Source organism: Aythya ferina (genome assembly GCF_964211825.1).
Source record: "Aythya ferina genome assembly, chromosome: 6".
NCBI lineage: Eukaryota > Metazoa > Chordata > Aves > Anseriformes > Anatidae > Aythya > Aythya ferina.
In genome coordinates this window covers 10,321,884-10,346,190 of record NC_140303.1, presented here as the reverse complement: position 1 = coordinate 10,346,190, position 24,307 = coordinate 10,321,884, and the positions used below count along the sequence as shown (strand labels likewise).

General features: G+C 47.2%; 1 protein-coding gene across 7 annotated transcripts in view; it reads left to right on the top strand.

Moving 5' to 3' along the window:
* The first annotated feature begins 1,103 nt into the window (after positions 1-1,103).
* The window catches only part of IKZF2 (IKAROS family zinc finger 2), a 137,917-nt gene continuing 114,713 nt past the window's right edge, over positions 1,104-24,307 (top strand). For 2 of the 7 annotated variants that reach the window (XM_084523176.1, XM_084523157.1), the window contains exon 1: positions 23,082-23,402. Coding sequence is in view for 1 of the 7 variants with exons in the window: in XM_084523164.1 (XP_084379290.1) it covers positions 4,731-4,767 (37 nt within the window). In the remaining 6 variants the exon portion in view is untranslated. Of the gene's footprint in view, positions 1,142-2,600; positions 2,834-4,529; positions 4,768-23,080; positions 23,403-24,168; positions 24,235-24,307 lie in introns of those variants that run through there. The other 5 variants (XM_084523159.1, XM_084523160.1, XM_084523164.1 and 2 more) reach the window with 4 other exon arrangements.

Genomic DNA, 24,307 nt, shown 5'->3' with positions numbered 1-24,307 from the left:
ATTGGTGGGGCTGTTATTGCTGAGTAGTTTGGGCTGCAGCTGCTGCCCGACTCCATGTGCAGAAGGAGAACAAGTGGTTTTACCCCATCTTCTACCCTGAACAGCACAGCAGGGCGTGCAGCCAAGACCAAGCATTCAAAGCAAGCAAAGCGTAAGTCACCAAGCAGCAAGAGGTTACAAACTAGAAAACAGTCCGTTCTAATCACGTTTTTGCTTTGTGCCAATGTATCACCTTTTAGGAGTTTGGTTTTCAAGAGCTTTTCCCTCCTGAATGTGCTTAGCTTTTACTTTGCAGTCTCAGAGTAATAAGGGAGGTAAAAATACATTGAAAATGGGGTTTATCACTACAAAAAGTGGGATAACAGGGAAGCTGGGGGTGTGTCGCAACACTCAGGCTCAAGTCTCAGTCAAGCAATGCTACCGTGAGTGCAAAACAAGGGGCACAACAAAGACATTTATAAGAACACACAGTATACTTATATCTCCTTCATCACTGAGACAGGAAAAGGGTGCAAACACAGAAGAAAATCCTCTCAAGAACCTGGGGCATGAACAAGAAGTGGTATATGGGTATAGCTATATATATGGGCACACATCCTGCTGAGGGAGTGATAGCTGTGGCCCCATAGCTGGAAAGAGCTCTGGGGCATGAGAGGCAGCACAGGATGGGGGAATGGCAGGGACAGGGGCAGTCAACTTTGTGCCTGTGTTTTGGTTCCCAAACCTGCAGAATTTGGCTCTTCCTGATGTTCAAAAATCACAAGTCAAATGCTGCACAGGTTAGGTCAGTGGTTTTACAGAAAAGCACCCGCCAAGTGCAGGATTTCTCACTGATCTGGCTTTTGTTTCCTTTCTGGGTTTTTGGGCCTGTTAAATTTTGCTGCACCACGGTTTTCCGTAACCACAAGAGCTACAATTTGGCCTCTCTGAAAACTGACAAACTCACCTGGGGCAACGTGGAGATCTGGCTGCTGCTGATGGTGGTCATGTTAACAGCTTTCTGTTGTAACCAGCCAAGTCGTGAGGCCGGGGGCTTGTTAAGGGAGGAGTATTTTGGTTTAAAAGCCCCCTGCATCCCACTTAGGAGAGCTCTGATGGTGATGTCAAGGCTCTTATCCACCTGAGGTCCTGAAGCTGCTTGGTGAGTCCTGTTGTATTTGTCCTTTTGGAAATGTGGCTGTCTGTTCTCTGGCTGCTCCTGGGTGCAGCCGGTGCCTGAAGCACACGGGGCTCTTGGTGCTGGGGGTGTCTGTTGGATCACTGCCTGCTTTTGGAGATAGCTGAGAGACAGCAGCACTGCTCTGGGGGCTGCAGGTAGAGCATGGCCCAAGTGTCACCTCCACCTAGGCTTGGGCTTGGCCTCCTTCACAACAAGGCCTGCCTCCAGCAGTGCGGCCTAAGCCTCATCGTGGGCATCTGGGAATGGTAAGAGACACAGAATCACAGAATCACAGAATTTCTAGGTTGGAAGAGACCTCAAGATCATCGAGTCCAACCTCTGACCTAACACTAACAGTCCCCACTAAACCATATCCCTAAGCTCTACATCTAAACAATTGTATTCTATTTTTTGTGCTGGCTTGGGTTAGCACTTGCCCCTCTGGTTCCTGAAGAGGCCTCCAGCCCAGCTTTCTCATCTCCTTGTGCTGTGGAGCCACGCTTTGGCCCACTTACACTCTGGGTAGCGAAGCCCTGCTGGTGCTCCCAAGGTCATCAGCCTTCTCCATCCCACCAAGGGCTGGTCGCCCTTCTGGGGATTTTACTCAGAGCCTCTGAAATTGGTGGGTTCCCACTGTGTGTAGGTCAAAAGGAGCAGTTCCCCATGCCAAAGGTAGGAGCTGGCAGGGTGTCAACCAGCAAACCAGATTTCTGACCAGACAGAGCTTGTGACTGACACAGGACATCAATGTCACTACCACTGTGGAAAATAACTCAGCTGAGGTGATATTCCCCAGCCCTGTTCTCTCAGATGCTCTACACACAGAGTCTCTGCCCTGAAGAACAGCAGCGCTGTGGGTTTTTGTCCTGGCAGTACCTACAAACATACATACAAACCCATGTACATGTACAGCAGCTGTGGGGAGAGTGGGCGGCCATTTCTTGCATTGCCTACACAGGGGAGGGACATCCTGTAACACAACCCAGGGCCTCTCTTTCTGCCTTTTTCTTGCTTGCTTTCATACTTTCTCTTCACCTCCTGCTAATATTGGGGTGCACGGCCTCTGTACCTCCTTGAGGTGTTTTGGCTGGAGTCTTTGAGATTTGATATAGAAAATCTTGATGGCAGTGAATTTATATTTTCCCCTACCTGAACTTCTGCAAAAAACTTAGAAAAGAACCTTAGAAGTGTCAGCTTCTGTGCTCGGGGACAGAGATTAAGGTTTTCCTTGGGAACTGCCTGTCACACAAGGAAGGCCTGTGCTACCGATGCCAACAGCTGGCAAAGCAGCTGCCTGTGGGGCTCCTCTCTGCTGCTTTGGGGATGCTCAGGTGCTGCTGGGGCTGTTTCAGGGCACAAAAAATGCTTTGCCAGGGAGCATGAGAAGGAAGGCTGCACAGCGTGGGTGACTACAATATTTTTTTCCCTTTCCCCCTCCCAGCCAAAGCCTTGGCACAACTTCTGGATCTCCTACGTTGCCATCTGATTGCAGTGCTCGCCTTGTGCGGCGCTTGGCACCCACCGAAGGACTTTTAGGCAGGGTTTTTCATGAGTAACTGTGAAGTCTCCGCTTGGTGAGCTCCTGAATTTGCTCAGAGGATGGTGATAGCCCCAAAATCTGCTGCAGAATCGAGCCTGGTATCCTCTCCTGTGGTCAGCCTGAAGCTCAAACAGGTGAGACTGGCTGGGATGGACATGAGGATGTGTAAGAGTTTTTCCTAAGTGCTAGAGAAGGACTCAGAGAGGGAAGTAAATTAGGATGCTTAATTAACTGACCAAGGTAACAGGTGCAGGGCCAGCTTCAGGCCTGCTGGGGGGTTACTGGAGTCAATGGGAAGAGCCAAGTGAGGGTTGGCAGGTGTTACACCTGTGCTCATCCTGCTGAGTCTCCTCTGGGATGGGCAGGCACTGGTTGTGAGGCACTAGTTATGGGATCCTGTGAGCCTGGGAGAGGCTGGTCACATTTAACACACGAATTTCCCCCAAAATGTGGTCCTGGCTGTTAAATAACAGTGGTAAAGCTATCTTGCACTGTGAGAGGTGATGAGAAGTGTAGTGGTCTGATGTGTGTCAGGGCTGAAGCCTGAGGAACATGCAATCCCAATGCCTCCAGAGCATTTGGATCAGGGGAGCTGCTCCTCCTGGCCAGGCTTCCTGCAGCAGGCAGGGCCTGCTCCTGCCCCATGCTGTGGGCAGTGGAGGGGACACTGTTTTTATCCAGGTGCCTTCAGAAGAAACGCTGCCAGGCCTGGCCTCCGCCGAGCCCCCCCTGTGGGCAGACCGTAGGTGAAAAACAAGCGGGTTTGTTCTGCGCTGAATGTGCCCACGTCTTGTCACACAAATGTGCAGCGTGCGTGAAAACAAAAAACAAGCTACAGATGGACACGGGCAACCTGTCGCTAAGCACAAGCCTCTAGATTCAAAATAAACAGAAAGCAGCAGCTAGCATCTTCTGAATGGTAGCTACAGGACTTCAGTCGTGGATATTGCAATGTCCTGATAGTTGTCTTCAACCTGGGCTTGAGTAGAAGAGCAAGCATTGCCAAGGCTTTCTCAGCCCAGGAGATAAGGGCAGCTTATTTTACCCTTCTCACAGGTATTTTGTCTTCAGCTGAGGTTGGAGGTGGCTGCAAGGAGGGCAAGCACCAAATGACTTTCTCCCCATGGCTCTCAGCACACCCAACCCTCCCATGCCCACATCTGCCCAGCCCCACGCAGAAATCAATGGCTGAGCACTGGAGATGGACCTTTTGTTGGTCCAAAGGCTGTGGTGGAGTCCCTCAGAAGGGTGTTGAGCTCTGAGTAATTAATTGTATTGCCCATGTCTGTGTGTGCCCAGAGTAATTAATGGGAGTGAAACACATGTATTTCCAGTCTTACACACTGTGGTTAAGATAGAAATTAAGATGATGGACAAATTGAATTATTTCTTTATTATGACGGCGCAGGGACATCTCTACAGCTCTGTAATTATTTTTAATTATGTGTACGAGTGACTCCTATCAGGGTTTCAAGTGAGATGCTGCATCTGCATCCCACAAGGAGGAACGTGACTGTTGGTGTACAGTGAAGTAAAAAAGTGAAGTTGTGGTGACCTATTTTACTTTAGTACTTTGTCTGAAGATTTCTGAGCTGATGGAAACAGTGAAGCTCATTCTGTGCCCAGGGGTGGGATCTGTGGCCTCTACAACTCGATCCAGAGCCCAATAGGTTGTCCACACTTAGACAAAAAAGTGGAAAATGCATTTAATGCTCTGACCCCACAGGCTATTTTCTCCATGGCCACAATGTGCAGCAGCCATCCTGAAGGAGATGTGGGGACCTGGTGGATTCATTCCTTACCTGGTCTCTGTTCCTCTTTGTGTTACAGAGACTCCAAATCTTCCAAAGAGTTTCTCAAGTGCTTTAACATGCATGTGGAGAGCAAGTTGGAGCGTGCAGAGGAGAGGCCTTAGAAGGTCCATCTTTTGTGTTGGTCTCTTAAAAAAAAAATGTGGAAAAAATCAGAAGCAGCTTGGAAGCTCCACCTGACACTGCAAGACGCTCCTGGTCCCTGAGGTGTCACCCAGAGATGCTCCAACACGTTTTTAGGACAAAAGCGTCCATGGGTGAGTGCTGCTGGTGGCGGTGATGCATGTGAGTGCCACTGGGCCACCCCTGGGCTAGGGACAGAGCTGGGGACCACTGGAAAGGGAAACATGGGGCAGAGCAGGGCAGGTCCTGCACTCATCTGCCTTTGCTGTGAAGCAGGTGTAATCCTCCTGTGTGGCACCAAATGGCTTGTCTGGCAGTGTTTTAATGTAAACTATTTTTAAAAGGACGAGGTGTTGAAGCACAAAGCACAGTTATGAAGTATAACCTTTACCGCTGCACAGAAAATATTTACCCTGTTTTCGTTTGCTGATGAAAGACCATCTAGTGGTATAAGGAAAAAAAAAACAACAACAACAAAAAAAAAAACTGTGCTGCGTTTTAATTGCAGCCTGGCTTTTGATCAGATGTGTGTGGGGTGAGGGGGGGAAGAGAGAAATGTGGCTTTGTGTGTTCTGCGTTGCGTTCTTATGCAGCAAGCCCTAAACCACAAAAGCTCCTCGGGGAAGGTTCATTATCGCATTAAGCACCAGGTAGGGAGGGGATGCCTGCCTGGCAGCGGCAGGCGAGCTGCTCTGCCTTTCACTTTGTTTGGGTTCGTCCCCTTCCCTTCAGGGTGTGTAGGATGAAAAAAATAATCTCAAGACGCAATTGCATGAAAAAAAAAAAAAGCGAACTCGTGAAGAGGTTGGCAGCAGCTCCACGTGGAGCTTCTTGTGTCCCCCAAGGGCTGATCCCTGCCAGCTTGGGGCAGAGGGTGCCTCACTGGAGCAAGAAAACTGGGGTTTTGGGGGACTGCTGGCACCAGGTAGCTTTGGGGTGGATGGCACGGGATGCTTGCTGATGAACATCCTGTCAATCATTTTTTTTAATAACAGCAGAAGTGTAGGCCATCTTCTAAAAGTGATAATCTTTAAAAAAGCATAAACTATTATAGAACCTTTATTCTGCTTAGTTCACCTGGTTTTAGAAATAAAATTCCTTGCATGATCCCTGCGTTGACGGTGCTTTTGGTTTTAAAAATCCCGTTCTTCATGCGAGGGAATTCCACGGCTTGAAGACTGACTGCTTCCCCAATTTGTGGCTTTAAAAAAAAAAAAAAAAAAAAAAAAGGCAAGATGCATCACTTGCGCGTTACATTTTATTGATGTTACTGTAAAATACATATTTGCTTGCATTCCTAATTGGGGAAGCACAGATGGCAGTGGCTTCTGTTGGAGCGATATGCTCTTTAAAATATCTGCTAACATTACAACAGCGTATAGTCATTAAAATGACTGTCTGTGCACCCGTACGCGGCAGGAGTTTGGTGCTGGGGAAAACAAGTTTCTCTCTATTTTAGGGAGGGAGGCCTGGATTAACCCTTGCGTGTGCCCATGCCCGGCACACGGGGATAGCCCAGCAAGGCTCTGAGCAAAAAGGAAAGGAAGAGCAAGGTGGCATTGGCTGCAGGTAGCTCCTCTCCTTCCGAAGGCGCTTCTTTCTTGTTCCCTCTTCCCATCCAAACCAAGCTGTCGCGAGCAACTGCAGAGCAAGTGAGCAGCATTTTGCAGAGCGCCTGCAATGTGTTGGCAGCAAGCAGCCAGAGCGTGCGCGGAGCTTTTGGGAGTGAGCGGCTCTGCCAAGGAAGCTGCTGCAGTTGGGTGTCCCGTGCTCCGCGATATGCTCCTGTCCCAAAAAGCCTGCTGCTGGACCCAAGAAGGTCTCCTGCTCTCTCTGCTGCCCTTGGCCAGAGTGGGATGGTGCTATAGGATGGTGTTCAATGGCTATAGGGTCGCTATATGAGTCTAACGATTTGCCTTCCATCAAGTTGTAGCAGGACCAGGAATGCCCTAGGTGTAAATTCATCCTATAGCTTCCCACTAAGTGGGATTTACGAGCCAGGTGGGTTTTCCCCCCTCTATCTGGGGGTCAGATGCAGTGGAAGGGTTTGGAGGGCTGGAAAAAACAGGTGTAGTGAACTTTAGGAGGGGTTTCCCCGATGGCAGAGCTCCTGAATGCTTGCTTTTGGAGGGGGAAAAACTTCCACTGGGACATGGGGCTTTACGCAGTCTGCGAGGGGGTTTCAGCCCTGCGCCCCCTGGGGCTGCTCCGTCTTTGAAGTCAATAGGAAAATTATCCCCGACTTTGATACGCTTTGGATTGGGCCTTTCAAGTCATGTGAAAGACACCTGCGTTATTAAACCAGCAGCAGCAGAGCGCTCTGTCAGTTACGTCGGCTTTTATTTTTTAATGGCAGTGGTAGGTTTAGCCTTGGGCACTATCTGCGGCTCATAAATAACCCATGTCTAGTGTAACACACCTACTGGAGAGCCACAGAAGACAGAGGACTGGGCTGTTTATCTCCCTGCATTTTTCAGTAACAAGCCACTCGTACCTTAGGAGGGGTAGATGTCCTCTAGCGTTCATTAATAAAGCATCCTTAAACAGCCAGCCTTCTCCTTGATCGTGCAGGGCTAATGCGATAAATATCTTCTTTCCACACTCTCCTGACAACTGAAAGACAGGAATGCAGTCTAGCTTACACCAGCGGCCGTGGGAGAATACAGCAGGTCTCGCAGCACAGCACAGCCAGGGCTCCGTCCCCTTTGGGAAGCGGGGGACATGGGCACGAGATAGCTCGGTTTTAAGCTGTTTAACCCCTTAAAGGAAAGAAAAAGAAAAAAAAGAAAAAAAGAGGTCAGCCATGAAAGGGAATTTAATAAGTGCATCTCATCCATAAATATTTGCTTCTGGTCCCCAGTGGCTGATTCCTCTAGTTTCTCTCTTAAAAGAGGAATACCCAAGGGATGCTTGGTATAAAACCACCCCGTTTCCACAGCTTGTTAACCACCTGGTGCCAGGAGCATCTCGCTCTCTGGAGCAGGGAGAGGGGCTGGAAGGGACCAGGGCTGTGGAGCAGCCCCGTAACCACGTCCCCATGGCTGTGGGTGCATTCCTGGGCTGGCAGCTGTGGGTTTGCACAGCAATTTGGGCATCCAGGGTGACTTGAACTTTAGGAAATGATGCATTCCTAGCAGTGTCCTTCTCCTACAGCTTATTTTCTTCTCCTTTCTATAACCCATCACTCTGCTGCTTGTCTTCCCCTGCTTGGTGACCCCCAGGGCCCCCTTCCAACCTCACCCCCTTGGACTCCCCAAACCAAAGCATCCCTAAAACAGAGCTGGGGCATCCAACCCCTGCTTTTCTCAGGGCCTGCTCTGCACTGGGGCTATCGGTGGCCAAGCGTTGGAGCTTGTCAGCAGCAGCCTGAGCCAAAAGGCATTCAAGTCATCGCTGAAGATTTGGGGTTTTGCTTCGCTAACCGCAAATGCAACTGGAAACAGCCCGGTAGGATACAGTTGCAGCACGAGCTGGCAGGTGTTAAATAGCACACTCGGGGCTTCAGCATCCTCCGGCTCGGCAGCTTTGAGGTGGTTTCTGACTAATAGGCTCCAGCTTCGTTTTTAGCTCTGAGGAGCTGTGGCTGATGATGCTTGCTGAGCCCTCCACCCCCAGGGCTTGAGCTGCACCAGGTTAAAGCCCAGGAGGTCCCACAAAGCTGCTTCTCAAACAGACCTGTCCAAGGACGGTCTCAAAACACCTTCCCACTCTCTTGCATGTGGGCAGAAAGCCCCAAATCCTGATAGTGGCAGCTCTGTGATAATGCCTCTTTCAAGCTTTCCATCAGTGCTTTCCATCCCAGCTATCAAACAAGAATTTAATGCCCAAGGTGTGGCGGGGACGTGAGCACGGGGGCCATCAGCAGCAGGGGCGCTCCTGCCTTCCCGTTAAACCTCTCCTGCAAAAGAGGGGATGAACAGGGAGCTCCTGGCCTTGCCAGGTCTCATTTCTTCTCAGACAGCAGAAAGGAAACAGGCTCTGAACTGGGGCAGGTGGGGAGAGGAGAGGCCCCCAGGTGGGTGCCCACCCCCCAGCACATCTGGAGCCCACAGCTGGTGAGCGGGGCCCTGCCTTCAAAGGAGCGCACAGCGGCGGTTTTGGGGGAGAAAGGGGGAAACTGAAGGAAGCACAAGAAATACAAGGGGGTGACAGGTCTCGCCCGTAGGCCTCGGGGACATCTCCCTTGGCCCTGCTGCTTCGCCTTCCCTCTGCAGTGAAATCAGGCTCTTAAAACGCCGTGGGTGGGGAAGAGGCAAGAATTTCGCAGGGGCTGTCAGTGCCGAGCTTTAGCGTTGGTGTATTTTTTTTCTTTCTTAGAGAACTCAACACTGAAAACAGTTTTTATTATTAAAATGTCCCTTCTTGTACACCTGGTAGGAAGGAGGAAGAGAGGTGTTTGCTTTTTTTTTTCTTACCTGCAGAAGGTAAAGGAATTAAAACGTCTCTGCAGATCCTAAAATCCTTGTTACTTCTGCATTCACTCAGAAGCCAAGGCTGAGCAGAGTATAATTTTAAAGCCTTTACTCTGCGCCTTTGAAACAAACACTCTCTTCCTTCTGATAAATGATTAAAGTACCGGCAATTTATTTTTTAAAGGAAAAGATCACAGGAATTGCAGAGCTCGGCACCCAGCCTCGGGTATAAATTGGTCCTCGCTGAGGTTACGCTGCTGTACTTTAATAGCTGGGTACTTCCCACTGTAGTAACACAGGAAACGAAAAAAGTGCTGCCCTGAAATAATATATGCAGTGACAATGAAATTGTAGCTTTCGTAAAGTTTTCTTGATGTGCTTGATGCAGCCAATTTCCAGCATCGTGACATTTCGTGACACTGGTGTCAGCTACGGCGGGTTTGGTTGCTGGGGATTTTTGTGTGTGTGTGCTTTGGCTTTTAAAAAAGCTATTACAACAAATGTTATGGACAAACTTGAAGGTGTAAGATTTTATTCTTCCTCTGCCACCACAGATAATGAAGTTTTATCAACTCCCTTTTATAATAGTAATCTCAAGCAGTATCCTGTAATAGGATCGTAAACATTTAATGAAACTCGATGCTATAAGAAAAAAAAAAAAGCACAAGAGAGGTTTATGGGTGGGCGAGTGGATCGGAGAACAAAAGGAAATCAAAGCAGCTCAGGGGTCGCCAGTCCAGAGGTGATGTCCCATGCTTTGTTACGAAGGGGATTTGGTGCAGGGAGCGCCTCTGCTTCAGGATGGATCTTCCCTTAGTGGGGATTTTCCCTTTCAGGAGTTGCTCGTGGGGCATCGGGTGATTTGCTCTCCCTTCCCACCCCACCACGAGTCTTCCCAGGTCCTGGGAATGGAAAGGGGCCACATCCATACATCATCCACCCCTCACCTGTATACCATCTCACCACCTCACCCACGTGTAGCCCTGGCACCCTTGCTTAAAGCCCCCCGTGTTCGTGGGTTTGAGCTGCTATGTATCCAGAGCATTGTGCCTCCTCTTTATGATTTTATTTATTTATTTATTTTTGGCTACAGTTTGAACACTTTCTGGCTTGTTCTGCGGGGCCTTTTAATGTACTGTTTCATCGCTTACTTAAAAAGAAGGGGATGTTAATTGCTCTGACACCACGAGAAGCATAAATGCTGCCTAACTGACGTTCACCGGTGCATTTCAAAGAGCAGATGTATATTATTATAGCGTGGCAGTTACATTAAGCCCGTGCAGTAACAATAGGAAAAACTGATAATAAACATCAAAATTGTCTGCCTTTCACCACAGAAGAAGAAAGCTGAAGGGTAATGGAAAGTTTTGGCTTCTGTTGTGCAAGCTACCCCTCTCTTTCCTGCTCTAGAAGCCTTTTGAAGGGGGCAGATTTCCGACTGGAGGAGGCAGCAAGCAGCCCCCAGGCCCCTAGTTCTGTTCCGCGAGAGGCTCTTGTTTTAGCAGGGGCACTCGTGAGGATGCTGAAGAGCTCAGGAAGGATGGGGATGGGGACATCTGATGCCCTGCACGTGCCTGCAGACCACATGCAAGCACGTGTAACTGCAGCGTGTGGCTGTCTGCTATTGCACCTTCCAAAATGCACACCAAAAATTATCTGCCATTAGCTCATGGTAGCCAGCATGTTGTAAATCTGCAACGCCCCCACATTTGTGACACTGCCCTTGGTTTCATTCCTTAAACACAGGGGCAGAAAAACCATGAATTTTGAGCGTTGTTAACTCTGAACAAGGAACTTGGCCAGAATAAGGCAAATAATGTTATTCCTTAATTATCCTGCATCTGTTTTCCTTCCCCAGAACCTTTGCTGGGGACTTCTTCTTTCTGTCCTCTGCTGTCTGGTGCCTCGCCTGCAGCTATGGACTAAAAGCAAGAACAAAGATAAAAACTAGACAAAAAAATTTCCATCCTTTTTTAACAGAAAACTTGAATTTCAACTAAAAAAATATGGACGGTGAAATAATTTCCCCTCATCATGATTCTTTTTTTTTTTTTTTTTTTTTTTTTTTTAATTTTATTAAGAGAACGGAAGATCCCAAATCCAGAAATATGTTTCCAAAAGTAGAAAAGTTAAGTTTGGGATAGATATTTCTTAAAGTTTGACTGGTAGAAACCAAAATGGGGGGAGAAAAAGGTGGTTGTTGTTGTTTTTTTTGATGGCGAGCAGTCCATCACATTGCATGTTTTTCTCTCTGTTGCAGTAAGTTGTAAAGGATGTGTCTTCAGGCACTATAAGCTTGTGTGATTAGTTTTTTATTTTCCACATTTCTCCTATTCTGAACTAACAGTATCAGTAAATGTATAGTAGTTAGTACAGACTTCCACCTTTCCCCTATATTTTCAGTCTTTGTACACGTGGCATAGGTTGCGGCCTGAAAGGAATAATATGACACTGAGAGCAACGTGATAGAAATTTGACTTCATCTCCACAGCTGTCATTTTAGCTAAACCATAGGTGGGCTTATTTTCTTTTTCCTCTGCTTTGTTTTAGTGAAAATGGGGAACATCGTTGTGAAAAGGGAAGCTTCAAAAATAACGTGTGATCTGGAAGCGTGAGAGCATAAATTATCGGAGCCAACTTTTGAAATCTACATTTGCAAGTGTTACAATCAGACACGTTTTAGAAAGTAAACTGTAGTAGTTTTAGGATAAATGGCTCCCCAGAGGAAAGCAATAAATAGTACAGCCACACGCTTGCTATGCCTCAGCTGTGTATTTCCATTATTTATGAAAAGGTAGAAAGCAAGCTACAATTTCACAAAGCCCTTTGATCAGTGTATTTTTCAAATACCTTTAAAAATAAAATAATTAAAAAAATGAGAAGTCATTGAAAGACTGGAAATTGTCTATGGATTTTAAATATGCATGAAGGGCAAAAAAAAATTGGGATGAGTAGACAACTTCCCTTGAAACCACTCTTTGATGTCAGTGATAGTGCAAAAATGATTCAACCACTGGAAATCAACTCCTTTTCTGTATCTTATGCTGCCTCTGATATCTGTTGCTTCTTGTATATATAGACTGTCATGTCTTTGAGCCTGGTTGGTCTTTGATGGCCACGGGAGCACTCTGAGGGCCCTGGGGGACTCAAAATATAAGGCACTGTTAGTACTAATGTGGAATTAGTAATGGGGGAATTTAGGTTGGAAGGGATGGTCCTGGAGCTCATCTAATCCATAATCCTGATCAAGACAGGGCCAGCTGTAAATGGAGTTATTGGTTTAAGCACTTTGTTGGACTGGGACCTGAACCTAAAAATTGAAAGGAAAAGGTCTATATGTTTCACTCAGCTGACAGGAAAGCTGAAAGACCAGGAAAAAATATATATTAATACTTCTTACTAATAGTTATCAAAGTAAAACACAAGCAGGTGTCTTACAACAGAAATGTAGCTGGTGAAATCATGGAAATACTGGTTGTGCCTCTATAAACAAGTTTGTGCTGAAAGTACCATTAAAAATGGCTCTTGGGATTTCCTCCAAGAATTCACATCGCTTATAAGAAGTGCCTGGATTGTGCCTCTAGTCTGGATGTCTGGGTTTCTGTGCATGTTTTGAGGTATTTTGTTGAAGGTATGGGACGTCAGAAGGCTGTTAGCTCTTGATGTTTTTCAGGGTTTCCAAGTCTTGAAGTTCCTCTTGTTTCATATCCAACCCTGAGCCAACAAATAAACATATATAAACATAGAGCAAAGTACAGAAAAGGTGATTAGGCTTCACCCCGCAGCATAAACTCCACCGTCCTGCTTCCACCTGTGTCTGTGATCCCAGTGAAATATATTCAGAGGTGACTTTGAAGCTCTCCACATTTTCCCTCTCTGACAGATTTCTCAGAATCCAAACCTTCAGAAGTGTCAGGGTAAATTTGCAAAGGGCTCCCGTTTCAGAAGTGTCCTCAAATCGGTTGTTGCTATGTAGGAAAGATGATGGTTTCTGTTGCTGCTGATGTATTGCTCAGTACTGACATGAGAAGGTGGAAGGATGGGTAGGTAGTAAGATGCTAACCTCTCTGGTTACGGCTGAGTGAAGAAGTCTCATCAGGATGTGGTAGAGGGGATGTGATGCACGGTTTTAAAAAGCCAAACATAATAAGATCAGGTTGGTACATCAGCATAATATCCTTAGTATTATGGGCTTGGGAATTGGCAAATTTGCAAACAAGTAACCTATTTGTGTGCCCCTGCCCTGAGAGCTAGAGAACATAATCCTTCTTTGCAGACCATGAGTAAGCAAATAGGAGGGTGATGGGGTGGGTCCCTTTTCAGCAATTGCATTGAAAAGTGAAATTTGGAAGTTAAACAACCTGAGGTTCCTCTACATGAACCACCTCTGTGAAGTGGTGACATCTGGGCATCGAAGGGCTCCGTGTTCTCCCAGTAACCACCTGGTCCTCCGACCACAGGGCTGCGTGTTTTAGTCAGGGAGAAACTGTAATTTAGGCAAGCCAAACCAAAGTGAGCTGTGATAAGGAACGATGCCGTTGGAGGCCCCTGGCACATCAGTGCTTGGACGTGGCTGTCCCTCCAGCTCCTTCCAGCTCCTTTGCTCCCAAAGGCTTCAGCAGACTGAGCATCCCTGCATGCTGACAAGTAACACCATGTAGCCGTGACCCTCTCAAAGCAGTTGGACTCAGAAAATCAAGGTGAGGTCTTCTCCCTTAGAGTGTTTATGCTGACCACATGGCAATGGGTGACCCTAAAACCTTTGGTTGGTTCCCTCTGATGTCGCCCTGGCCATGGGTGAGAACAAGTTGAGGCTGAAGTGGATGTAAATAGCATTGTACAAATTGCAGAGCAACACCGTGGCCTCTGTTCTTCTTAGAGAGGCTGCTGCCACGTGTTGACTTCAAATTATTAATTAACTAGCTATCAAACATCACCGAATAATCTTGTAACCTCATCTGCTTCCTTTAAAATAACGCAAAGCAAGGTGACACTTTGCTCACCTGGAGAAGTTAAAATCAAAAATGTACACCGAAGTGAGAGCACTAGTCTCTGTTGGAAGTCCCCAAATACAATTATTTAAAACACGAGTGGAGCTCGCGTATCCTTGAAAACCCTTGTGAGAAAAGCTAAACGGGTGAGTGGGCTGAAAAGGCGAGCACAGTTTACCCCAGTTTCCTTTTTCCCTTGAGGCTGAGCCAGCTTAGTGGCACAGGAAAAAAAAAAAAAAAAAAAAAAAAAAAAGGAAAAAAAAAAAAAAAGGAAAGTACACGGGCTGAAGCTGCTTAGCGTTAACAAAAATTCCTCCCCGTTTAACAGCTGAAGTTACTGCCTGGGAAGGGTGATAAGAAACAGGACAGTGCTTTGGAGATGCCGTGCATTAAATTTTGAATAATGTACTACCGTGATGTTTAAAATAGCTAAAGTGCAAAGTGATCACGCAGGCATAAAAGGGCACGCTGGTTACATAAAATATAATAATGTACCGTTCAGCGAGGTGACATGTTCCATGTAGAAGATAATGTACTATATGAATCCAGTAACATATAACAGAGTGAGGAGAGTTCCCGAGACCAGACGGGAGCAGGGAATAATACCAGAGGGTAGCACATGATGATATATGACATGTGGCGGAAATAAGAGAATTAGATTGAATCTCGGGGAAGATTGAAGTTCTCCACGAGGAGATAAATATAATCTAAAACAAAGATATTTGGTAGGAAGGAGCTGCTTACCAGGCAATCATGTTGAAAGTGCCTAAGTGGATAGCAAATCAGACATAAGCATGCGATGCGATTGAAAAATAAGTGTATAAATGCCAATGTGGTTTGGGCTGTGCTGCGGCGGGGAGGCGGAAAGGGACACTTCTTCACAAGGCACAGGGACGGTGCTGGGTTTGCAACGCTACCTTTGGGAGCCTTGGACATAAAGCTGCAGGGTGAGGAGGAAGAAGAGAGGCTCGGGATGCAGACGAGAGGGACCCCATGGGAGCAGAATTTTGTCATTTTTTGTCATTACTGACAAAAAAAAAGTCAGTAATGTTGGTCCATCTTTCTACAGAAAGGGATTTTTTTCATGGAGCAGGAGTTTGTTTGGCTGATTCCCCAACGCCAGGAGAGGAAGGAAGGGCAGCCTGCGCCTCGTGGTGCCCATCGTCCCACTTCACGGCGGTGGGGTTTTGGGGCTGCTGCTGGACTTGTAGCTGCTGAGGTGCACCAGGAGGTTCTTCCACCTCCTCCTACCTCGGCTGTGCCCCGAGGCGAGGTCTGCTCACTGGCTCACAGCGTTTCAAGTACTGGGGGTGGCCAGTGGGTGTCAGTTTTGCTCCATGCAGGAGCTGATGGAGCTTCCCTTATCTAAAGGAAGAAACTACTTCTTAAAGGAGGCAGTGGGAAAAAAAAAAAATATGTGAAGAACATTCCCATAGAGAAATGGGAAAATGCCTGGTGTTCTTGCCGTAGCTCAATCTGCTTTAAGCAGTCGCAAATAACAGTTCATAGGGAAGGCTTTGTCTTAGTTTTCCCTCTTTCAGAACCTCCAATTTTAGGGTGATGACAACTCAGTGAGGGTTTTTCAACAGAGATCTTTCAGCTCTCCAAAGAAAAAACCACCATCCACAGACAGAAGAACACTTTATTTCAAAATGCCATATGTGCAAATGTTCCAAAACCTTGCGTGAACCAGCGACGATAACCTCGCAAGAGGGTCGTGATTCTGTTGTTGGCCAGCGAAGGCAGCTCAGCACAGCGTGGAAATCGCTTTATGATCGAGTCAGTGCTAAAGACCTGTGGCTAACTTAGGATACAATGTCCATGGAAAAACATTGTATGTTAAGGATCATTTTCACTGCTATTTTTAACCAAACTTCTGAGCTGAATGCAAAATTATACCCCTGTTGAATTAAAAACCAACAATCCCCAAACAGCAACAAGCCACTACTGAAAGCATTTGACTTTCTAATGCAGTGAGTAAGCTGACACCCATACTTCTATATGGCTTCACAATAAACTCTGTGAGTGGTTTGCACCAGGAAAGTTTTCTTCTGGGAAGAAGTCTTTTGCAGTATAAGGATGCAATAAGCTGGCCTAAGCAATTCAGGGAAGAATCCTTAACATGAAGATGAAGATGATCTTAATATCTGCAAAAGTTTTCTCCTACTTATGTCCTGATTCATAATCCTGTAAAATGGGAGTCTTTGTTCTTCACTTTTGTAGGCTTTCGATTGGGTCTTTTCAGCTGAAGTCAGTAAGAAAATTTCTATTGACGTTTGTGGTGTAAGCTCAGGCCTGTGCAGCAAAAAAAAGATAGCTGATACCGTGACATCTTTAGCCATTGTTCCACCAACCAAAATCTTAATTAAAAGACTCCCTTATGTTGTCAGGAAACAGAAAGTAACATTTGTTCTTCCAGATCTCAGAAAGAATGACAGTGTTTTAGCAGAAGCCAGGAGGGAAAGATTTTATTTTTAATCTATAGACTGAATTATGTCTTTATTGATTTAAATCCCTAAAGGAGAATGGAAAAAAAAAATGGAAACACCTCCCTCTTAAAAACAAACAAACAGGAAAAAAAAGAGGCATTTTCAAACCACAAGAATGAAGTTATGTTTTCTTTGCTTGCGCAGTTATTTGCGGGTAATGTCTGGATGTAGAGAAATGTTGTTCCTTTACTGGAGTAAAATAAGAATAATAAATAAAACTTTGAGAAATGAAGAAATCCTTACCACCAAACAAAACGGTCTCTGAAAAAAGGCCATGAGCCACTCGTCAGCTCTGCTGCTGAAGAGAGACAGCAGAACATGTCGCAATAAAAATTAACACGCAGCTCTAAAAGGCTGTGGTCAAACACTGCTTAATGTAACACTGAGAGCAGCATAAAAAGATGCTAATGCTTTATTTTTATGATCTAAATTGTTGCCCGGAGTTAATCAAAGTTAACCCAACTCCACTTTAAACTGATTATGTGGCCAGTTAATTTAAGGTGACCATCTTTTCACAATCAAATATCAAGACACTTATATGATGACATGGGAGAAAAAAAAAAAAAAAAAAAAAAAAGTACAAACCCCTGTTTTTTAAATGTTTTCCTGCTATATACTCTTTTGGCCTCCATCACAGCTGTATTCAAGCCTTTGCCCCTCTCACTGCGGTGTTGCAGGATTCTCAGCACAGTTGACAGGGGAGAAGAAATATCATCAGCTTTATTTTCTAGGTGAAGAGCTAAGGGATGAACAAGGATGTTCACCCACTGGAAGTGTAATTTAGCCAGCTGATATATCCAGCCTCCCCATGTAGTCACTGGGGAAAGAAATGCTTCTCTAGAGAGTGACTACGGGCAGGAGTCTAATTTTTGTTCTTGGAGTTGCAAGCTGGATGCATCAGTCTTTTTCCACGGACTCCAGAAGCAGCCTGGGAATACAAGGCCAAGCGAGGTGCCTGTAGCTGTGTGCCCCCTGGAAATGGAGGGGGAGATGAAAATCTTTCTCCAGAGCAAGGAGCTGATGTTGAGTCCCCCACACTGAGGTTTACGTTCAGTCTCCAGGCTGTGCGTCACCTCCGAGATGACATGGTGTCTGTCAGCCCCTGGCTCAGCTGTGCCTCTTCGGGAGGTGGAGAGCTGGGCGGTTTTGTTTTCTTGGACAATTTTACGCTCTGACTTCATTACTCATGAGACTGACGACATACTGTTTCTGCAGTGATCAGCAGACTGGTCTGGATGGCAGCTTTTCAGCCCTGGTGTTTAATGCAGATGCGGTCCTGTGCTGAGTGGCGCTAGTATAAGGTGAAGGCACGGGGGGGCTGATCCCTGCCTGTCCCCTGCCGTGCATGCTGGAGGTGTTGTAGTTTTTGCAAAGGTGGCAAGTGAAGAGCGAAATGAATAACCAGGACATCCCTTGTGTGTTTTGAAGTAAGGCTGTGGGACGCTGATGGAAATCATGCAACCATCCAGGTAGAAAATGGGCTGTTTAACTTCCAGGCAGGTCGGCCAGCACCTGCAGGGTAAAGTGAGATGTGAACTTAAAAGATGCCAGTTACTTCCCTCATGCACAGCATCACTCCAGCAAAGGAGGAGTGGGATGCTCAACAGCCACAGCTGAGCAGAAGCATGCACAATCTGTCTGAGCATCTACCTTCACAGCAGCCTGTCTGAAAGCTCATACCCAAAGTTGCTTGGTGTTGAAGCTGGCTGCATGGTGTCAGCACTCTGGAGGCACTAACAGCTCCTAAGGGCCATGACCAGCCTCGGCTGGGGCCTCCACCCACACGCCTGCCACCAGGCCAGGAGCACCTTCAGATTGTTCTTCGCTTGGGCTCTGCTGGTCTCCAGCCTGGCCACAGCTGTGGACCTCGTGGATAATAACTTGCAGATTGACTTTCTGGCTTGACACCAGACCTGCCTCACCCCTGCAGGCCTTCTCAGAGAGCAGGGCTCTTGGTTAAACTTGACCAACTCCCCTTTTCCCTTCCTGTGGGTTGTGGGGAGGGCCCTGGCTGATGGGGTTCCTGCCTGGGGTTTCCCTCCTGGCCCCTCAGGAGCCACTGGCCCATGCTGAACTCTGGCAGGTAGTCCAAGACATCTGTCCTGGAGAAGTCCCTTCAAACCCAACTGGGAACTTAGGGCCATTTGAGATTCATGTGAATTCTGCCACAGAGGAACAGGAGGACTACATGTACTTTCCTGACAGATTTTCAGATGCTGTAAAGCCATAAGTCCAGTCATTTGTCCCTGAATGTTCCCTGGTACTTTGCAATGCCAAACATAACAGAGACCTGGGATTTGTACTAAATTTCAGCTTGAGAAGCAATTGCCCATCTGCCCTCACCCGCCAGTAATTTGAATAGATCCAGCATACTTTTGTATCAGCTGCTTAATGAATGTCATACTGCTGTGCTGTTCTCTGCTCAATACTGGGTGGATGTAGTTCTGTTGGTACTGAGATTTCCAGTCACAAGCAAAACACACTTTGACTTTTAATTTTGGTGAAATATTAAGTGGGATGCTTGGTCGCGCATAAATCCTCGCTGTGTTTGGTGCTGTACAAAGAGATGATCCCTTGCTCAAGGATTCTCTGCTGGTAGCTTGAGTCATAATTAAATGTTAGGACACAAAAATTGTCCCACCTACCTGGTAAGTGATGTATCCGTATACATTTATATCTCTACAATAAAAGAGAAAACCTGTATACTTTTACTGTTGATAGTAAAACGTAAAATATTATACTATTATCCAAGCAACTTGGATATTGTTAACAGCTACTGGATATAAGTAACAAGTTAACTTGGATATAAGTATCAAGCACTCTGAGTATGTGGTGGGGAGGAGAGGGAATCTCAATTTCTTTTGGTTTATGTGCACTTATAGCTGTTCGCTTTGTAGAAGGAAGCAGTATTTGTTGTGAAAATTGTCTCACACGGAGCACGCTGAATTCAGGTGGAGAGTACAGAGCAGGAGCTGGTGCCTTCTAAGAATAAAATACTGTGTCTCCATGAATAAAGCTCCAACAGTAAAGATAAGAGAAGAAAATACAGCAACCATGTGATATATTAGCGGAATGTTTTACAAAGTCCCCCACAAAGCATCCGCTGCTCTTGAAAAGCCTAACCAGCCCAAGTGAGAAACTATTCACAAATTTAGTATTCAGATTACATACTCTGTCTTTTCAACTGCTCTCTGTACAATGAATGCCTGTACAACTACAGTAACAGACACAGATCTACAGTTTCTGTGGCCTTTGAGCTATTATGAGTATTGTGCTTCTCCATAAATTACATCTGCATGTCCTGAAAATACCAACTGTTTTAATAGGAATTAATCTATAGGCTTTTATCTTGGTGAAATACAAGGGGTGCAGTATGTTGAGTCCCTTTTAAAATTAATAGGGTATGGCCTGAAAATATTCAAGGATGTTCATTATTTTCTTTATAGGTCTCTTTATTGGTGCGTATAAGCATAAAACAGTGCCTTATTGTAGTAAAGAGGAGGAGATGGAATAATGAATAGTTTAGTGCTTATATGGTTTTAGATTGCCCAACACAGTTAAGTAAAGAACGGTCTACATTTGTCCTCTTCAAAGTATATTGGGATTTGGTCCAGCCTGTCTTCAAAGTGCCCCTTCTGTGGGCAGAGAAGAGAGGATTCAGTCCAAAGGCAAGAAAGCTGATCCGGGGGTCTGCAGCTTTGTGGTGTTCATAGGCAACAGTGTAAGATACGCCTTTTAAAATTTTGCTAAATCTAAATAAACCTGGAGCGAGCTTTGGGTGTGATAAGCTGTTCTTTAGGTGAATACCTAACACAAGGTTTTTGGGAGCTAAGTCCTAGAAGACTTTGAGCTTTATAAAAAGGCCCATGAAAAAGGAGGATTAGATAATTTAAGCCAGAATTTACATAAAAGCCTTTTTGTTTTGAGTAATAATTAACACATAAATGCACGCACGCACACACAAGAGTTAAATGCATGTAAAGTTAAATACTTTGCCAAAAACAGGCTAAGCCCATCACTGGCCTATCAAAGCATGTTACTGATGAGCAATAAGGAATTAATTTCTCCTCCCAGCATCCCCATGAGATGGGGGGAATAATGTTCTCATTGCATTATTCACTGCATTTTAGAAACAGAGAACTGAGATGCAGAGGAATAATGACCTGGCTGAAATTACACAGAGGACCTCTGCCCACGGTCAGATGTGAATGCTGTTCTCCTGATCCCTCAACCGTCACTTAGTCCTCAAGATCATCACAGCTACTCCAGCAAGTGTAATTTGGAGGCAGGAGTGTGTGGTCGATGTAAATCGCTGGAGCTCTCGCTGCAGCCCGAGCTGAGGCAGAGCTCAATTTTGCAATGAAAAAAAGTGATTCGCCCCCACGCCTGTGTTGCTGTAGTGAAGATGCTGTCATCTCTGCAGTCCTTGGAGTTAACATATTGATTTTTAAAGGTGAACTCTTTCACTTTATTGCCTGTCCCCTGCTTTTCCTTTGGTCACTCTTGCTTGCTTTCACAGCTTCATTTGGTTTTGAGAGCTTACGGAGCAGCAGGATTAAAACCAGAAATAATTACTGTAGAGGATGGGTCTGGCTTTTCCCATCAGCTTCCACGACTCAAGCCGGTTCCAGCAGCTTTGGGAGAAGAGCTGTTAGTTATTAAATTATTACCTGTAAGGAGAGCCAGCTGGAAGCTTTCAGCTTTCAACATTTTGATGAAAAGCATCATAAAAATCCCAACAACAAAACTTCTAGCATTTCAGTGACACTTCTTGCATTTATTCCCACTTTTCAGTGTCCTGTAGAAGCTATCAAAGTCTTCAAAGCGCTGTTGAGACCTGTACCTCAGGAATTTTGACCCCCAAAAAAGAAAAAAAATATGCCAAGACCAAAGTGTTTGCCGTTGAGTGACTTCATTTGGACAGCTTTTGGGAAGTCACCTTCCATCTGGAGGAGAATGTCCACAAGGGGAGTTATTCCGGCAGAGCTGTTATGGTATAATTACACAGCTATAGCTATGCCAGTCTATTTTCTGATGTAGGCAAGCCAAGTCTAGTTGTTGAAACGTAGGCGTGGGAAACAAGAAGTCTGCTTTCTAGGCTCAGCTCTGAGTACAGCTCTTTGTGGCCTTGGGCCAGTCCCCTAACCTTTCTGCCTCCTTCCTATGCAAAATGAGAAGAGTTAAATTAACCCACTTCACAGATGTGGCGTAATGACTAATTGGCTAAAATTTGTAGCGCTGTGGAGAGAGCTATTAACTTCACTCTTTTTGGCTCGCTGAATAATTTAATGTATTTTTGAAAGTGGAGTTTGTCTCCCTCTCTCAGGATAGGGTGGCTCTGTCACTGCAGAGCAGGATGTCATTCGATACGAAGTGGCCAAGCTAATAAGGGAGGGTTTATAGTGCCTCTTGCAATGGGATCTCAGCATTACACCTGCACATAGCTGGAGTAGGAGTTGAGGATGTAGGTAAGATTTTGTTTGAATGCAAGACTTGGAGATACCTACAGCCTTGCCATGCTCCTAAATATGCCATAAATACGCAGAGAATATGGCTATGTAGTGGTGGAGGTACTCCAGTCAGAAAATGTTTGAAACTCTGGCAAAACATGTGGTATTCCCCTTTGGTGACCAGCGTAGGTGAAGGATAACTCCCTGTCAGCTCCCGTTGGGTGTAATGGTGGAGTGTACGTGCAGCCTAGAGTCTGATGCTTCCTAATGCTTGTGCACTTGACTTTCCAAATTTAAGTGGCTTTAATATTTGTGTATGTAACACACGACACACAACCAGAGTGTCTGAGCGTTAACCCAGGCGCCTTCTGGCACCCCACACTCGCCCGCATCCCTCCCTTCAGCTTCGATGTCGAGGGGCGACCCTGTGGCACTGGACCGAGACGTTATGTGGGGTTAGGTGGGGTGCTGTGGTGACATGACAAAGGTAGAGGGGTTCCTGTTGTAACATGATGAAGGCAGTGGGGTGTCTGTTGTGATGTGATGAAGGCAGTGGGGTGCCTGTGGTGACACGATGAAGGCAGTTGGGTGTCCGTGGTGACATGATGAAGGCAGTGGGGTGCCTCTGGTGACACGATGAAGGCAGTGGGGTGCCTGTGCCCTAAGTGTTCACCACCACACCTCCGCCTGGGCCCTCCATGAGGCCCAGCACGTCACTTGTGACTCGGTGTCCTCAGTGGGGGCATGAGGTGGTGTCTTTGGGGTGGCTGCTGTGGGAAACGCTTTATTTCTGACTGAAAACCGCTTGGAAACGCATTTATTTCAGCAGGGCTCCGAAGGGAAACACTTGAAAGAGGGTTAAAGCCAGAAGTGCTGAATCATGACTCCGACGACAACCCACCCACCCCTCCCTCACGACGACGGCTGAGGAGAGGGAAGGGAAAGGGGGGGGGGGGGGGGGCGCGCCCCGCTTGCCGCCGCGCTGCCCTGAGGGGGCGGCGCGCGTGCGCGTGTGCGCGCCTCCGCGGCTCCTCGTCCCCTAATCGATTGCCGAGCGCGCTGAGCGGCCATGCCGGCGCGGGCACGCGCGCGGGTCCCCCCCCTCCCCGCCTTTCCCTCACCCTCTCCCCTCACGCTGCGCGCCCCCGGCCGGGCTGCGTGTGAGCGTGTCAGGGCGCGTGTGAGGCAGGGGAAGGGGGGGGGGGGGAAAGCGCGGCGGCGGTGGCGGCCGGCGGCGGATCGGTTTCTCGGGGTTTGACCAGGCGGTCCCGGGCTAACCCCCGGCTCGCTCGCCGAAGATGGAGGCGGCAGCGCCCGGCGGATCGCCCCTAGCTACGGCGCCGCTGCCTCAGTTTCCATAGCCGGCCGCCGTGCCCCGCACAAACACCCGCACACACACACAAGGGGGATGGAAGGGACTCGCTGAGGTAAAGCCGCGCCTGCCTTCTCCTCCTCCTCCTCCTCCTCCTCCTCCTCCATTCCTCTTTTTTTTTTTTTTCTTGTCCCCCTTTTCCACCTCCCCCCCCCCCCCCTCCTCCCCCTGCCCAGGGGGTCCCCCAAGTGCCGGTCGCTGAGGGGGCGACTTGTTGCTGTGTGTGTGTGTGTGTGTGTCCCCGAAAATAAAGAAATACGACGGTAAAGCAGAGGAGCGGTGGCCGTTCCCCGGCCACAACTGCCATTTCCCTCCGCCACCTGCCTTGAGGAGCCCTCTGGGGAGGGGGGGCGATGAATAAAATCCCCCCGGCAGGACTTGGGTTACTTTGACAGGTCGTGCTGAGGGCTGCCAGAGGCAGGGATGAGGACCTGTGGTGGATTTTATTTTTTTTTTGGTGCTTTTATTTTATTTTATTTTTTTTTAAACGCTCCGGGGAAGTTGGCCTGGGCTCGCAGGGCGGGGTGCGGGCGCTGAGGCGCTGAACCCCCCCACCCAAAAAGAAAAATAATAAATAAATCCCAAACCCCTCAAACCTTCCCCAAAGCCTCCCCGGGTCCCCCCCTCGCCTCCCGTTGCCGTGCCGATCGGGAAGGAACCGGTGGATCAAGTTTTTCTCTCTCCCTCCTGGTTAATCGCATTGCTGTAGCACCGGCTGACCTCCCTCCCTCTCCCCTCCCTCCCTCTCTCTCTCCCCTTCCCTCCCTCTCCCCTTCCTTCCCTCCCTCTCCCTTTTTGTTCTTCATCTTCCCTCAAACTATGTGCCATTCCTGAGCGCCCGTCCCCGCCGCCTCACCCCGGGCTGCCCGGCTCCGCATGCCCCACCTGTAAGTGCCGGGGGCGGCTTTCTCTTCCCCCCCCCCCCAACCTTTTCCTTATTTTTTTAAACTTTCCCCATCT